This window comes from Rhipicephalus microplus, chromosome 1, assembly GCF_043290135.1.
Source record: "Rhipicephalus microplus isolate Deutch F79 chromosome 1, USDA_Rmic, whole genome shotgun sequence".
In the NCBI taxonomy this organism is placed as follows: domain Eukaryota; kingdom Metazoa; phylum Arthropoda; class Arachnida; order Ixodida; family Ixodidae; genus Rhipicephalus; species Rhipicephalus microplus.
Window position 1 is genome coordinate 31,620,600 of NC_134700.1, and position 17,794 is coordinate 31,638,393.

At 43.7% G+C, this 17,794-nt stretch overlaps 1 protein-coding gene across 1 annotated transcript; it reads left to right on the plus strand.

Moving 5' to 3' along the window:
* Nucleotides 1-6,146: 6,146 nt before the first annotated feature.
* Nucleotides 6,147-17,558, plus strand: LOC142814597 (uncharacterized). Its single transcript, XM_075893659.1, has 5 exons — nucleotides 6,147-6,558; nucleotides 11,501-11,563; nucleotides 13,714-13,802; nucleotides 16,962-17,121; nucleotides 17,219-17,558. Exons 2-5 carry the CDS (start codon nucleotides 11,560-11,562, stop codon nucleotides 17,479-17,481), a joined length of 516 nt encoding a protein of 171 aa, XP_075749774.1. The 5' UTR covers nucleotides 6,147-6,558; nucleotides 11,501-11,559; the 3' UTR covers nucleotides 17,482-17,558.
* Nucleotides 17,559-17,794: the final 236 nt, after the last annotated feature.

Below are 17,794 nucleotides of genomic sequence, written 5' to 3' on the forward strand. Positions count from 1 at the left end.
TTTAGTCTTTTATTCTGGTTTTCAAGGCTTACCTCATCCTTGTGCTCACATGACTTCTGAAGGGTGGCCTCAAAGCACGTGGTGGCAATTCCTCTGTGTAAATTGTGTAAATGTGTAATTATGTGCTATGATGTACTAAAAAAGATGTCCCAAGAATCAGAATAAGTGACAGTAGTCAAAGTTTTTGTCATGCCTTTATACAAATACCAGTTTATTTGTTGCCTCCTGCAGTATTTTAGGGCCTCTTATATAGATAGGATGTTTTCTCACTTTTATTACATTTTTGTATTGATGATGCCATATGCTCAGGAGGTAGAATGTCGTTATGTTCTTTCTGATAACTTCTAGCTTCTGAGCAAAGATAATGTTTCAGAAAAATGAAAAAAGGCTAGCATAATATTAAGACATGGGAAGAAAACAGAGTTTATCAAAAATGAATGCATTAGTTGGGAATGAGAAAAAAAGATGGATGACAGGTCAGTAATGTCAATTAATTTATATTAGGACACATGAAATGTAGCAGAGGGTGGCAGGTGATTAGTTCCAATGAGATCGAGAAATTATCAGCCATAATATGAAATTGGCTCATACAGGACAGGGAACATTGATTGGGCTTCCACCCTGCAGTGGACATAATATAGGCTTAACGCTAACAATGAGCAAAGCCTGTGAAATTAATGCTCCATGAAATGAGCAGTACTGCACAGATTGCTGTGCTAGACTTCCCATTTTGCATGTTTTTACCAGCTTATCCTGCTCGCTGTTCAGACACAAAGCTTCACCAGAAAAACAATGTTATACTTGGTGAGGATAATGCCAGTGAATCCAGTGTTTTATCTACACCTTTCCTTGCTTAAGTCCTCCTCCAAACTATACAATTTTTCTTGGAAATGTTCTGCTTACAGCACACCAACCGATCAAGTGAAACAACTTTATTGGGGTCCTGCAGGACGCGCCCTAGTATGCAATCACCATTTCACTTCACGTTACAACATACTGGTGGTAAAAATATTCTCTGGCAGGGTACAGAAGTGCACGCACTGAGCTAGCTTGTGCAGCGCGGTCTATTCCAGAAAGCTGAACCTATGTTTGGTACAGAATTTTGTAACCACACGATGCTTGCACAGATTGGATGTGGCCACACATAGCAACTTCTGAGCTCTTTTATGAAATGATCTCGCAGTATCTGAAAACATTTGTTTTTTTGTTTACTTCATAGTTTCCAGTGAAATATTTCTCTTGTTCCTCTCATTGAATAATGGCATTTGGTGTGACTAAGGTGTTCCTAATGCCTCACTATGAGATCAGAAATACGATTCTCCTTGAAATTGCTTCACAAGCATTTCTTAAGATATTGAATGACACTGCTTGCACACGTACAAACATTTGCTAGTTTTGTTGAGGGTTGATGATAAAGGGAATCAGTTGGTGCATCCAAGCTGGACAGAGATTGACTGGCCCTGAAAAGGGCCGTTTAGTTATATATCTTGCAGCTTGTTCCAGGTAGACAGGGCTTCATTCTGTAGAAATGGTAACTCATCACACTGGTTCCCCAGCATGAAGAACATAACTTGATGCTAACACTGACTCAGATGTTCTGAAATGTCATAGAGGGTACATGAAGGCTGGGTACATGAAGGTTGCAGTTATACTAACTGTACAGTCAGCATGCTCGTGTGTTATGTGCATAGCTGCATCAAAGCCACATGTGAGAATTGCGTGAACAGCTGAAAATCTCAATGGCAGCATAGATTAAGAAGTCTGTCATCCCTTTTTTGCCAGTTTCCAATATCATCCTTCCCTTTTCATGCATCTTCTTTCAATATATCTGGGGTTTTAATTCCCAAAACCACGATATATTAATGAGAAGCAAATTTTGAACATCTGGTGTTCTTTAACATCTTCACTTGTTTGCAGCGCAACACCAGAAACACAGGACAGGGAAGGAGAAAAAGAGAAAGAAAAGACGGCGCCGACTCTGAAAAAGACGGCACTGACATCATGACACGCACATGTCGTGATGTAAGCTGCCCAAAGAGTGGCCTCCTGTGAGAATAGTGAAGAATTGGGAATAGGATCTACCAGTAAGGGCTTTGTGTGCAATTCACAAACAGTGGAAAAAATCCACCAGGGGTGAACCACAGGTACATGGTGCACTCTGGTTGAGAGAGAGCAGAGTAAAACAGATGTGCCAGACAGGAGATTATAAATGGTTTTGTCTGGAGCTGGTGCCAGACCGAGCTCTTATTAAGCGTAAGGGAGTATTGAGCGCCAGGCCAATCTGATCCCATTCCTGTGATGGGGTGCAATGTGATGACAGATGCGAATTCCATTTTCTTTTTTTTCCATGGGTTTAGGGAAATAATTTTTCAGGGATCAGATGAAAATACCTCCGACATACATAATAACATGCCTATTCTTGGGCGTAGTCATGCCTAGCCACCAGATTGGGAGAAAAAGGAATGTTTCCCGAAATGTGCGATAAAGTGTTTGGTGCTGCGCCTTGACGGAAGTATTGATAGGTGCTTTGGAAATCAGTACGCCATTTCTGTAATCGTTAAATATGCAACTGCATGTGCCACTGCTAGGGATAGCGTGACACTCCCAGCCATTTCGGGGTAAGCCGTTTTAATCTACATGAAGATGTTAATGAGCCCGTTCTCCATCGCAGCAGTAGCTGTGGCCATTCCTTCAACTAGGCCTACTGCAGCGCCAACTAAACGTCTGCATGAATTTAGCGCTTGTACCATACATAATAATCAGCACGTGCCTTGGGTTCACTTCGATGGTGTTGTGAATTCATCTTGCGTGACAATGGTTTAAGTTGCATGCGTGCCTTAATCATTATTGCAATAGGAGACCAAGATTTATCGTCACGCATGGTGTTGCTTAGCTCGGTCCTCAGTGTTCGAAGCAGGTTCTGCCTTGTGAGTGCATGAGAGAGGCACAAGAGTTGATTTCTGCTCTGTGTTTCTATAATTCCCTAGCCTGTATTATACAGGAAGCGGATAGTGCTGGTGTGCGTCAGCTGCCTCGGTGCGCTCTCAACCGCCTGCCTGGTAAGACTGATAGCTCATTCTATCAGCGCCTTGTCGTACTCCCTCCTCACACTGCGACATGTCCTCCACTTGGAGGACATGATGACGGAACAAGATGATACAAAGCCCAAAACCGCAATGTTTGCAAGCCACAACCCGAGCAAACAATTCAACGGTGAGGCCAGAAAATCTACCTGACTAGGCCTGGAGCAACAAGCCAGAGAGCATATTCTTGGCTGGATAGATGGATGGATGTGGCCGTACCCTTTAGATCGGGCGGCGGCTAACGTCACCTAGCCGTAATGCTTAGTGAAATAACCACTAGATTTTTTTTCCCCTTTAAATAGTAAAGTTGGACGGGTACTTTGAAGCGAAGGGTTTAATTTTCAATCGTGCCTGTACTTTAGCCACCAATCAGATAACCTCCTTCTAGTTAAGTCTACCCGCTTAAAGTCTATTTTGCCCTCCCTGTCCCTAAACACCAGTGCTTTGAAAAACTCTGCGCCATCATCTTGAACTATAAGGTGAATCCCTTTACAGAGCATGGTTAAGTGTTTGGCAGTTTTTTCTTTCTCTTCGCACGCACTGCATATTGTGTCTACCTCTTCATATTTGGCCCGATATGTCTTGGTTCGCAATACTCCCGTCCTGGCCTCAAACAGTAGAGAACTACCCTGAGTATTATCATAGATTCTTTCTTTGGCAATTTCCTGCTTAAAAGTTCGATAGATCTCTAGTGCAGACTTCTTAATCATGCCAATTCTCCACATGTCAGTCTCCGTTTCCTGCAGTTCCTTTTTAACCGATAGTTCTTTCTGGTTTGGCCACCTGCTGTTTTCTAAGTACTTACCAATCAATTTCCTGGTTCGCTTCCTCCATTTTGTATTGACATTTTTCATGTACAAGTAGCTGAAAACCTTCATAGCCCAACGCTCCTCCCCCATTTCTCTCAATCGCTTCTCAAATTTTATCTTGCTGCTAGCTTCCCTGCCATCAAATGATGTCCATCCCATATCACCTTGTACTCCCTGGTTTGGTGTATTTCCGTGAGCTCCTAAAGCAAGCCTACATATTTCACGTTGCCTAATTTCTAATCTTGCTTGAACTTCTGACCTCATGCACAAGACTGCGTTGCCGAACGTCAGCCCAGGAACCATGACCCCTTTCCATATTCCTCTCACAACATTATACCTATTGTAATTCCACAGTGCCCTATTTTTCATCACTGCTGCATTCCTGTTATCTTTAGCCGTCACGCATATTTCGTGTTCCCTCAGGTACTCGGTCCCATTGCTTATCCATACGCCCAGTTATTTGTATTTATCTGTTATCTCTAGCGTGACTTTCTGTATTCTAAGCTCACTACCTTTGTTATCATTAAAAATTATGACTACTGATTTTTCCTAACTAAATCTAAAATCTAACCCATCTCCCTCATTACCGCAGATGTCCATCAACCTCTGCAAATCTTCCTTGTTGTCGGCCATTAGCACTATATCATCTGCGTAGATTAATGCTGGTAGTGCCTGATCAATGAGTTTTCTTTGTTTGACTAAAGAGAGGTTGAAGCCAAGTCCCCTTGACTCTAATTTGGCCTCTAATCCTTGTAGGTACATCATGAATAAGAAGGGTGACAGTGGGCACGCCTGTCTAAGTCCACGTTTCACCACTGTGGGTTTGGATACCTGTTTTTCCCACTTTTTAACTACCTTGTTAGTTTTATAGATTTCCTTTAAACGATTAGTGACTCCATCTTTTACACCCAGTGTGTCTAGTATTCCCCACAAGTCCTCTTGAACCACGCTATTGTACGCTCCCTTGAATTTCTGCAGGCCGGTAGGAAGCTTCACAGCGCAGCGCCTGATCTTGTGAAACGGCGCAGCCATGCAGGCAGGGCATTCACTTCCCTCCCTATTTTTTGTATACTACTGTCCTTGTGTACATCGTAGAACACATAACAGTAATGATAGCAAACAGATCATTGATTCGGGTAGGCTTGGTGTTTTTATTTAAAATGGAACAACGAGGAAGCTGATGAAGCTCGTGCCTGTATACAGCTGCTTTATATGGAGATGAAACTTTAACAAAAAAAAATGTAATGATAAACAGTAGGCTCATAACAAACAACATTTCTCTGAGGGTGCATGGAATATATATATATGTCCCATGCAAGGCTATGCATTGCAGTCCTTACTGCATTGATTATGTACACGTACTGCAGGGCATGCAAGTGTATGCAGACACACGCTGACGAAATGACATTTTTTGCTACATACAAACGTGCACCGCACCAAATAAGACGCACGTGTTTGTAGAGTCAGGGAACACTCGTGAATATTGATGAAATCACACACCTCGCTTAGAGTATAAAACAAACACAATAGCGAACAATAAAATGCGACGCTGTTTAAAGAGGCGGACCCAGGTTACGAGGAGAATTATCAGTATGGCATACACACCACGTGTCAAGCTTTTGCAACATCTAAAGAGACTAAATATGGAAAGTTGCCTTTGTAAGTTAACATGACAGTACCAAATGAAGAAGCCACACGAGAGAACAATTCATCGTGGGCTAAAGAATGTGTTTTAAATATTATACACAGCTTTGCAAGATAATATCGACGAGTTTTACTCGTCTAGGTGTGGGAGGTGTAGGCCTGATAAAATACGATGTTGCTTCAGAGCCTTTCTTTCGTAATATTGCAACTTTATTCAACTCTTTCAAACGCGGCCCCGTAAATTTCTACTGGGTGCTCGAGCACGGCAAGCAGGTCGCGGGGCAAAATCTTTGTAACATTTTATTACCGAAACAGCGATACTAGCAATGCTTGAGCTGCACTTGCTGTTTTCTAAATTGTAACCTCCTCAATCTCATCACTGTGGTGAGGAAACAGAGAGGAAAAGTACAGCAGTAGTACGTAGAGAAATATTCAATTTCAAGCCCTTTAGCAATATCATCTGAACAAATTGCCAGTTCACTGTTGAATTCTCGATGGAAACAAACAGCTGATCAGGGACGCAAGCTTGGCTTGGCACTGGCTTGGCCGTTCATACAGAGCCAAAAGCCGCTGCAGGAAACTGGATTGCGGATCGTATTGAGACAGAATATTTTATGCATTTTTGTTTTCTTTGTTTCATTTCTCTAATTGCTCTTGTGATGGCGTGGACCGCGCTTCGTGATCTCACGTACCGGCGCACTGTTTTTAAGTTTAGTATGGCGCACGATAATACATGATTGCGTGCTTTAATTTAAAAAGGTTCGCGAGTATGGCAGCAACACTGCAATGTCGGGAAGAGGCACGGGGAAGAGGATAGTAGTAGAACCAGTAGCAGCTGCATGCCCGGGTGGAGCGACTGATGCCCAGATGGAGGAATGTCGACCCGATGCCTTTTGTGTTGGCCGTTCTGGCAGTTCCGCCGACTTTATAGAAAGAGACGACCCCGTCGCTTGTCCTCTTCTCTTTTCCTTCGGGCATCAGCGACAACATTGACGGACGACGTGTTCGACTTCACCGTGCACGTTAGTATAGGTTGGTTTTTCATTCGAGTGAGTTCTTGTTCAGATTTGCAACTTGTCGACTTCATCCTGATCACCTGTCACCGGCAATAAGTCACATATGTGTGATATTTAGGTGAAATAAATGATAATGCACATTTTCTGCTCCATTTGCGTGACTTAGCTACACCAGGACATGAGGTAAAGCCTTTGTCGCCTAGCCACTAGCAGGCAAGATCGATCACTCGCATCCTTCAGTTCACGAATCAACGCGCCTGCCTTAAAATTAGTAAGCTGCTCGCAAAGAAATCTTACCGAGGCAATTTTGTTTTCTGTGAACAATGCACCGTAGACTTGTCTTGAATAACAAAAAAAAACTTGAAAAATAAATGTCGCGACCTTTTAGAAAACGCCGTGTCTAAGAGCTAGACGCGGCATTTTGTAAAAGGCTCATTAAATTCAGTATGTTTTCGTAGTTTCTGCTTGAAATTATTATTGTCTATGAATTTCATGGCCCAATCTTTTGCTTTGGCTGAAAATCTCGGCGGCAAAAACTTTGTTCAGTGTCCCTTTAAGGGCAGGTGTAGATGCCATCATTTCAGTCGCAAATCTTTTTGCTAGTCGGTCGGCTGGTTAACAGTAAGGGTACTAACTAGAGTTCCAGATTTCATCAGCAACACATCGTCATGGCTTCATCAGATGCTGCATTATATACATTCTATCCTCGTTTTTAAATAGGTGTACCGTATGGTCCACTGTTACAGGAAACAAGCGAGCTCATGGACAGTGAGCCATGTGGTGCTAACTGGCAGCGAGGCTTGTGAATGGAACGCATGCGCATAGAATCGGGGTGCGCCCAGTTTTGTCTGCCATTTCTCCGCCTGTACGCATGACAGCATTGGAAAGCGCATCCGTATTTTAGCTGCACAATTTATCTAGCCCAGTGCCTCCTGCTTCAGGGATTTCCTGTGAGCACAAAAAATGCATGATTTTAATCGTTGCTGCAGTGTTTTGCAAGTTGTCACCGTAAAGCACATCATATTTTTCGCATAATGCTCGCTGCAACTAGCAAGTTTCGATGACTCAAAATGCTGTTCAGGTCTGATGTAGCAAACATTTTAAGCTCGTCCTCGTGACCATGAAATATTGGTTTATTAAATAATGGAAGGCAGAGTTGGTATCAGTTGATTTACAGTGTGAAAACGAAAAGTGCGAAGGACCGTGCCTCGCAAGTAAGTCCCGAGAGCATGAGCAGAGAAGTAGCAGATGAGGATGCTCATGCGCTGCATTTCCAAATCTCACCAGCACTAATGCTTGACGGACTGCTGGCCACGCACTAGCGTGTTCTTTCTGAAACAGGACTTTGGCCCTGTAAGCAAGTTCTTGAAGGGCATAAGTAAAACGTAGAATGGGCCCCCTAAATGCACCCATCCTTGAACCATTGGGCTTACGAATTAGTGCCCTTTTCAAAATACAACTATTCTGAGCTATAAATTGTGACAGAACAGTGCACGAAGTTTAAAAATGGGAAAAAAGTCTTTAAATGTCCCCTTTATACATAGTGTTCTTGTGATGTCACTTCTGCCGTTGTCGCCCTCTCCCGCCATGCCCGGGTAACTCCCTGGGTACCTACGGCAGTTCACGTGCTGCAGTGCGGGTTGTTGGGGGCTCGTCATCTGTTGCTGTGAACGATGTGGAAGCATTGTGGTTTTTTGTTGTCTTACTTTAACGAGCTCATTGGATTAGGAAGGCCTCGCTCGTTCACTCGATACAAGACCAGATAATCAAGATGTGCGACACATATACCAGCCACGGCGTACACCGGCTGCCCGCCACAACCTATGAGGGCCTATTATCTTGCTTTCACTACAAATTGCCTGGCCCAAAAACAAGTGAAAGCTCAAAATCTCTCGAGCCGCAATTTTAAGAGTGGTTGTGCGAAGCGCAGCTGCTCCCATCGAAAACTAGTCGTGCAGAGCTAGGCAAGTTTACAAGAGATATAACAGTATGAATATACTGTCACGGCCTACGTCACCAAAGTAGCAATGCCCCCCCCCCCCAAGTGTTTTAAACAGTGCTGATGTTGAGCTTGAGCCTCTTTGATTGAAATTTGTGGAAATAGTCGAGGAAAATATTATACAAGGCAGATAGGGACTTTGCGTGGTGTGTGCCGTGGTAATGCCAGTCATCACTTTATTTTTCGCGTATGCTTTAACACACTTTTCACTTTGTATTTTGCTTTTGTTGTACGCTAATGTACAGTGGAGTCACTGAACATGATAGAGACCGTGTATAGAATTAATTGACTAATTAAAAAAAATCCTGACGCCCAACTTGAACCGATCGGCTATACTTCAAAGTGAACTAATATTGTTTCCCATTCTTTATAGTTTGTTTCAATGCAATACCAAATCTCCGCGATCGCCATCACGATTTTAACCGCCTTCCTCGCCATCATGATTTTAACTGCGGACAAGTTTGTATGTACAGTATCTTGGTAAGCTATATCTGTTTGCAGGTAAATACTTGGCTATGGCACTTACCCGTAATGAAGTTGCACCTGAAGATGCAAATATTGCAAAGTTTCTTCAAGTAGCTTTTGTTAATCTGCACCAGCCAAATACGCTGGTACTTTTAGGAAAATCGGAATGTGCGTTCTCAATTTCAGGTTATAACTTTCAGCGAAGAAACACCCTAAGCTCTGCTCCCTCTGCGTGGACTACTAAATCAACTTGCCTCACTAGCAGCTCATAATTTCTCAAACTTGCATCGTGAGGCAAAACTAAACGGGTGCAAGCACGAGGAGACAACATGGCAGTTGTAGGCGATAGATTCGGTTGGTGCCCGGGCATGTTGGTGGCGCATTTCGGAAGTGAAGAAAAGTTGCTGCGAGATGCACGTGCACACTTTGTATAGTTGCTGTATTGGACAGCAAACTTTTTTTCTTATCTGAGCAGTTTTACCAAAGGAAGCTTCATGATATGGCGTGATAAATGAAGTGAATCCACAGGTTGAACCACATCATAGCCTCGCTGTGCTTTTGTACTTTCTTTAGCTCGCAAAATTTATTTGTACATATAAGTGACAACTTGCCAGTAATAAGGCAGCACTTGTTTCTTTACCATATGATCATCTCCGGTGTGCTGCTGCCTCAATATTTCGAATTCTAAGCATTTACACCATTGTATGCTAACTTTTCCTTCAAAGTGAGACAAGCCACATGTGTATCGTAGATCAAGAAGCATGCCAGTTTTACGTACTTGCAAGGTAAACATCAGAAATGCACAGTTGATCAAAAATACTAGTTTAATGGTGCATCTACATAGCAGAGCACCTGTGGCACCTCGGGAACGAGATAATGCCACATATGTTACAAGAGATAATTAAAAAAGACAGGGGACGTTCCGTGAACAAATAGAAACAAAAATAAAATGGCACGGTGCAGTGAGCGAAGGCGGCAAGGGGGGGGAAGGGAGCCCGTGGGACTTCAGCAGATGAACGTAAGGTGTGTGTTTAATATGTGGAAGAAACAAAAATTCAAAATTTTGGCGACTGAAATGAGGGTGACTTAGTGAGTGCGCTCATGACGAGAGTAAACACGGTTATTATTTTTTTTCAAATCTCTTTTGAAAGCCACAAGAAATCTGTATGTGGTGCAGCCTAACAGAAGGTCCGTGAAGGCAAATTATGAATTCGCCGTTGTACAAAGGCCTATTTTTTTTTTCATGCGCACCATCCCCGCCGCGGTGGTCTAGTGGCTAAGGTACTCGGCTGCTGACACGCAGGGCGCGGGTTCGAATCCCGGCTGCATTTCCGATGGAGGCGGGAATGTTGTATGCCCGTGCGCTCAGATTTAGGTGCACGTTAAAGAACCCCAGGTGGTCTAAATTTCCGGAGCCCTCCACTACGACGTCTATCATAATCATATAGTGGTTTTGGGACGTTAAACCCCACATATCAATCAATCAATCATGCGCACCATAAATAGTGCTCAAAATTTAATTGCATATGTTGTTTTCATCCTCGCTGTGTTCCGTGCTGCTTATGATGTAAAAAAAAAAAGTAGCACGCTGAAGTGGTGCTGCTTTTGGGCAACAGTTGAAAATGGCGGGGTGCATGAATGCGGAATACTGCCGCTTACACTCAAATCACTCTTGTGGTCACCTCCCACTGTTGCATATTTCACAGCTGCATATTTCCTAGCTAGAAAAATTTGATTTTAGGTGTTTCACGCTATTTTCCATGTAACTATTCCACAATTGCACACACTGAGCAGCAGGCTTTCAATTGCGCTGAAGGACACAGGTGCCATAAAATTCATAGTCGATTCTTTCAAGAAACCGTATGTAAAGGCTGAAGCTTCATGCGTACATACACACACACATACCATATTGTTTTTTGTACTTTATGAAAGCTGCGAAGGTCTCATGTGCCTCCAAGCGTAACCTGTCTTATTTATTCTCCATCACCGCAAAAGTTTTGTGAGTTTCAAATAAAAGTACTTTGCGCATGGCCACTTTTGGGTAATCTTTTTGTGTAGGTGTTATTTGAGCAGCCCACAGTGTTTACTTTATAAGCCTGTATGTATATGTTGCATTATAAGGATGCAGAATGTGTGTAACTGTGCAATATAGATGAAGTGTAAAAATTAAGTGTGTCTATTGTAGTGTTCTTGCAACCAATCTTACCCCCTATTCTAGAACGTCCCTCCACTCAACGCTTCCCCTTCATTTGAGATGGCTGATGGGAGCGCCGTCTCTAAGCAGAGAAAATTGCTGCATGTCAGCAATAATCTGCTGTGATTCTCGAGTAGCGCAGCGTCGCTTTCAAACGAGCAGCGGCACAGTGCTCAACTCTGTCAAGTGAAGGGTGAAAGTCGAGTCGGGGAGCGTTTATGAATATGGGGGTTAGTTTTGTTGTCTTGTTAACCTGCCATTAACACTAGATTGATGCTACTTTGCTCTAGTTGTACAGTGCTCTCCAAGGCTCAAGGAGGCACCGCACGGGGAAGGCTCGGAGCAAGCCATGCGTGAGTTTCCTTTCATTGTTACACTATGCACGTATTAAGTGATAGACTTTAATGTATGCTATTTGTATTGTGCAAGTTTTTGGGGACATACAACTTCCAACACTTATATGTTCTGACGAAAATCACGCAAGAATGAGAGAAGCTTGTGCAAAAATTATGCAAGATTGTAAGAAGCTTTTGCAGAAGTCTGTGAAATGAAGTTTTGAAATTTCGTGGCAATGTGTCATTGTACAGTGGTCAACAGTCTTGCTCAGCATGCTTGACTGTAGGGCTTTCGGCTGCACAGGCGCATCTACGGAGTGCCTGATGCATGATGGGCCAAATGTCAGCCTGCACACTGGTGCCTCTTATCCCCGTTTGTCTGTTACATCAGTGTCTCTTGTAAAAGGGATCAACTGTGCTACCTTTTTTTTTCGAATGTAATAAGTTCTTTTTCCAGATTATTGTTGTTTTAAGGTAGAGCCTCACATTTCTATCAAATACTGAAGATTCTATTTTTCCTTCTAGATGCTATGAAGTCACTTCTTGTGTTACAATAGAGTGAACACTGTTATGAGAAAAGCTACTTTATGGAGTTAACTCACTCCATATTGACTTAACACACAGAATTGGTGAAAACTACACTCCATTCCAGCTGCATTAGGAATAATATTCATTTGCATACTTCTGTTTCTTTTGTTTGTTTGTTGGCTGGAGGTTTGGAGTATAGGGTGGCCAGAGGGCACTGTGTAGTCTTTCTTCATCTTCCCAATTTTGTGAACATCAATTGATAGCCGTATGGGAAGCAGCCAGCATGCTGAAACAGCGGTGCAAGCATGCAAGATGTTCACCATTGCATGCAGTCAGTTGCTGTGAGCAACCTACTGCATACAATTAACTGCGAGTGGTGAACTAACGCTGCACTATGTGTGCCTCTTGGAAAGCTGCAATGGTAAAGTGCCACAATCGTATAGTAACATTGATAACATCGCAACTTGTTTGTTGAATAATTTTGCAACAGAATCAATGGAGTTTTGGATCAATTTGTGTATCTGCCTGGTTCATCGAAGCTACAGAGTTAAATGCGGTATATACTCGCGTATTAGGTGTACTTTTTTTGTCAATCCGGTCATGTGTGAAGCTAGTAGGAATCGCTGGCCTAAAAGCTCAACTTGGAATATATGTTGCAGGCGCTGTCACAGCTGTCTCAAAGCGTATTGTCATTTGTTTGCTAAGCCTGTTCAAATGCCCCCATTTTCTTGGAGTTCTTCCGAACAGTGTTCACAAAAACCAGTTCCCACGACAGGGTTATACCAGAGAACATAAGTACTCTCCAATAATTGTCGGGAACCCAACGTAAAGTAAGATGCAGACAAGGAAGCGCGATGCCAACACAGTGCTGTGTGTGTCGCCCTTCATGTGTGTGTGTGTCCATTCCTTGTCCCAGTCTTCTATTGCGTTGTGTTCCCTCCGATATCTAACCAACACACCCAAGCTTCTATGCTAAGTCTTATTCAACGCACTTTTCTGCTGGCTCCCATACTGAATATTGCATGTCGAAGAACTCCACGCTGATGTGCTTAGCCGTAGCACGGTTTCAGTTTTCTTCGGTAAGCTTTATAACAGGAATCTGCCTCGTATATAATTATTGTAGCCTATCACAAGGAACGGAAAAAATGCAATGGCCAGATGGCGAAACCGAAAAAAAAAATGAGTGCGAAAATCTGCCTCATCTAGTTGATGTGACAGGTCCTTGCACGCGTTCAACATCTGTGCTGTGTCTCGGGAATACATTCTTGCCGTGGAAGAGGTGGGAAGATAGGAGGCAAACCTTTAGGCATTTCGGACTACACATAAACAGGTTTCAGTTTTCAAGTTCGATATTCTAGGGAAAGCATAAAAGTTCATGGACGAAGGGACCTTGCACTCAGTCCATTTTGTGTAAGACTCCACTCGCCTGCTCGACAAGAGATGTGCCTGACCAGAGCATCATGAAGTCAAATGTGTCTGTGTGTGTGCTGGCAAGGTGGCTCGGGCTGGTTGGGGAGGGCAAAGTATGCGAGCAAAAAGTTTCTTGTAGTAAAGCAGGCTGGCTAATTATACTGGTGAGCAAATTATGTGAGGATGCAAATTGTGCGAGTAAATATGGTATGTACTGTTGTATGTTTCAGCTCTATTGCTACGGATCCTGCGGATCCAACTTGGCATCCGGCAGCAACAAAGAGAGGTTCTGCAGGAGGTGCGACAGCTGAAGCACAAGGTACGGCTCTTGTCCGTGCCTCAGCACGCCCAGCCAGCACAGCGCCCCTCTGACCTTCCCCGGCTGCCTGCTGGTACAATTGGAGAAGTGGAGGCAGCAGAGGCAGCTGTGCAGAGTAAAGCTGTGGCTGCGGCTTTGGTGCATATTTCTTGATTTTTAATATGCCTATGTAACATGCAGAAATTTAGTACTGCTTTAAGATACTGTGTTTCGGGAAACAAACTAGTCAGGTTATCTCATGAGCCACTGTACTACAGTCGAATATGAATAATTCGTACTCAAAGAGGCCAGAAAGTTTGTTCAAATTAAAAGAAGTTCAAAATAATGAAAGTTACCGTAATTACTTGAATCTAACACGCACCTTTTTTTCGGTTAAGAGAGTTCATAAATCGCATGTGCGTTAGAATCGAGTACGAAAAAAAAAACTGAATATGGTCATTCTATTGGCATCGCCACTTACAAAATGGCCGCCCCCTACGTGCGTCGGCATGGCGCGTCGGTCATTTCTGCCTACGTGTTTCCCATGTGCGGCACTTCATACGTGTGCTGAGGAGTTCGTCATCTTGTAGTACATTAGCATCGACGGCATGGTAGGGCCGACTCCAAAAACTCGAGTGCACCACAATGCTGCTTCTAAAAGAAAAGTCGTCGCGTGTGCCGGAACGGACAGAAATCGGGTCGCATCGCGGTCATTCGGAGTTCCCGAAACGTGCGTGCGGGACTGGCGAAAACAAAAGCAGAATATTGTCGACAGCAAAGATTCACGCAAGGCTTCAGTGGACCACAGCAGGGCCGGTTTCCACAAATTGAAGAGCTGCTCTGCGAGTATGTGATTAAGCAGTGAGCGGCACAGCGGCCCATGACGACAGAACTGCTCCAAGTGCAGGCTATGCAGTTAGCCTTAGAAAAAGGGCTAATGCAGAGCCATTTTAAAGCGAGCAGGTGCTAGCTAACGAACTTTATGAAGAAAAAAGGCTTTTCCCTCCGAAGGCGAACGGGCATATGCCGGAAGTTGCTGGAGGAGTACGAAGAAAAGCTTCAGAGTCTTCAGAGGTTCCTCCTAAACTTGCGGCACAACAACGGCTACCTGCTTGGGCAAATCGGGAATGCCGATCACACGCCTCTTTACTTCGACATGCCTGGCACCTCAACCGTCTAAGAGAAGGGGGCGAAGCAAGTTTGTGTACTGACATCGGGCCAGGGTAAAACTAGAGTGACAGCAATGCTCTGTTGCACGTCAGATAGGCATAAGCTTCCCCCGTACTTCATATTTAAACGGAAGACGCTCTCAAAAAGAGTCGTTTTCGCTAGTGGTGGGATCAAGCGGGCCAACGAGAAAAAAGGGTGCGCGTTGCAACCGATGTCTTTTTTTTTTTTGTCGTGGAAATCGGGCGCGCGTTACAATCGAGGGCGCGGTAGAATAGAGTAAATACGGTAAACGAGCGGAGGACTCACCATGCAGTGAGGCATGTGCATGGAGAAGTTTTATTCACAAATTACAGGACATCCGTCATTAATTAAAGTAGTCAATACATGTCTGTACTCGTTGGCCTTGCAACGAGTCAACAAGTTCTGCGTGCAGTTTGCAAAGCATTTGTACTTCGGCTTCAGTATTCTCCTGGCAAAAGAAGTTGCGCGCGGCAATGTCCAGTGCTGACACTCTTCGAAGACAACTGTGTTTCGACTGTTACCATCTGCGCTGCAGCCGGAGCGTGGCCAGCACATGATGAGAATGGAGGAGCGTCTCCACCTGGAGAAAAGCAGATCGGCATTCGAGAGAGAAACACTCTGCGGCAGCTTTTTTTTTTTTTTCTCTCTTCATGCGCGGTGTTGAAGGGAGAAGAGTCTCTACATAGCAGGAACGAAAAACAGGGAAGCGTGACACCGGCGCGTTGCAGATCAGCATGAGAGAGCCAACTCTCTGCGACAGCTTTTTTTCCCCTCTTTCTCTTCATGCGCAGTGTTAAGAGGAGAAGGGTCTTCACGTGGCAGGGACGGAAAAAGCCGAAGCGGGGCACAGGAATGTCGCAGATTGGCATTTGGCAAACAATCCACCGCAGTCTTTTCTTTCCTTTTCTTCATTTTCTTCTTCAAGCACAGCGATGAGGTGTCTGAAGTGCCACCGCAGGATTGGGCGGGGTGCTGAGAGCATTTTCGAAGCGCGGTATAGCTTTGATAGGACCACAGCGTCAGTTCGAATTAAATGTGTTGGAATTAATGAGATTCGACTGTATTTACTATAGTCTGTGAAGTCCGAGTGAACTGTCTTAAGCTAGCAGACGATGTAGGCGGCATCGTGTGTTTGATGGGCAGTGACTAGCAATAGCCTGCTTAAAACAGACATTCAGCAATTTTGTTTATTTATCACCCTATTTCGTGTCCGCTGCGGCTCTCTCTACTTTGAGCTACAGTTCACCCTGCCTTGTGTTAGCCGATTTCTTACTTTTTTAAAAATCTAACATGCACCCAATTTCGCAGTGTGAAGAAAAATGCACCTTTGTTTATTGTGATGAGATTTCTATAGCGACAGGCCTCTTTGTTGGCTATCACAGAAAAATATAAACAGCAAATGGTGCGACCATCTAGTGCGACCTTTATTTTTCTATCAGTTTCATCTATGACCAAGATTTGGTCGCTCTAAGGTTGCCTCTTAGTACGCCTTGATCATGTTCATTTATCTTGTTGTGCTCTGCTTACAATGCATTGATTAAAAACATGTCCAAGCTTCTTTTTGAATTCCACATATTTTATCGTTTTTCACCTGTAGAAGCTACTCCTGGTCAACATTCAGGCAAAGACATTGTAACCTCGAAGAAACGTGTATTGGAATTTGAGCACTGTACAAAGTAAATATACTATTTCATAGCTAGAATCAATATTTATTAAGGGTTATAACAGTGTTGTATTTGATTTCATAACAGAGAAACTGCATTCAGTGAAGGACTCTGAAAGGTTCTCACACTGAGTGTGAGAGGGCTTATGTGGAAATCATTTTAGGTCAAGTGAGTTGAAGTTAGCGTAAAAAAACAATGAAATGTTGTGATGCCCAAAAATTCAAGTTGTTGTTTTCAGTGTCCTCTTCTTGCAGATTTTTATCATGAAAACATTTCGATGTGCCGTTGCGTTTACCCCATCTATGCTTCTTGCATTTTTTTACAGCGCAAGCACCTCCTGCAGATTGGGGGACGTGGCCTTCGAGAAATTGGTGTGAATGCCATGAAGGCTGTATTGGCACATGACGTGCAAGTGCTGTACAGCCTTCATGGCAGAAAAGGGAAAAGGGCCTTTGTGAACCTGAGGCTCTGTAGATTAGTGACAGGTTAGACTTGTTCATTGTTTTATGTGTGTGTACCCTTGTGTATTCTGTGTACTGCAGTGCTTCATGTGTACTATGGTATTTCTGTTCTTGTATGCAGATGTCATCTGCCAAAAAGCAGGGTGCGACCAGGCGGAGGCCCTCAACTTTATTAAGAGGTGGCTGCCAGGGTCTGGTGATCGCTGTGGGGGCAGGAAGCGGCGCTTCAGAGAAGCATTTGTTGTGGAGCAGCCCGATGATCCCCACTCTCAGAGTGCAGATTATCGGCTGCTCGCGGCAGCTGGCTTCCTGCCCAGCCACAGCAGCCAGGGCCTTGACAACACCACTGTCACTGTGCCCCCAACGCAACGTGACCTGCAGTAGAGCGGGCCTTTTTTAGTTGTGTATATATATTTTTCAATGTATACATTTTTTGTTGTACCAAATAAATAAAAAAAACAAAGAATAAATAGTCTGCAGACTCTCGGTGGTGCACTGTTCGGCTAGCTTATGCTGATTCGGAAGCACCATCACCATGTTTTAGTTACAAAAAAATCCTCTAAACTATGAATATTCTCGATTACCATGTGGGGGACATATGTGGGGATTGCAAGTGGGGGACATACGCTTTCAACATTTACTTCCTAACGACTTTTTTCGATCTGCTGTACCAAATACCAGTACCAAATAAAGCACT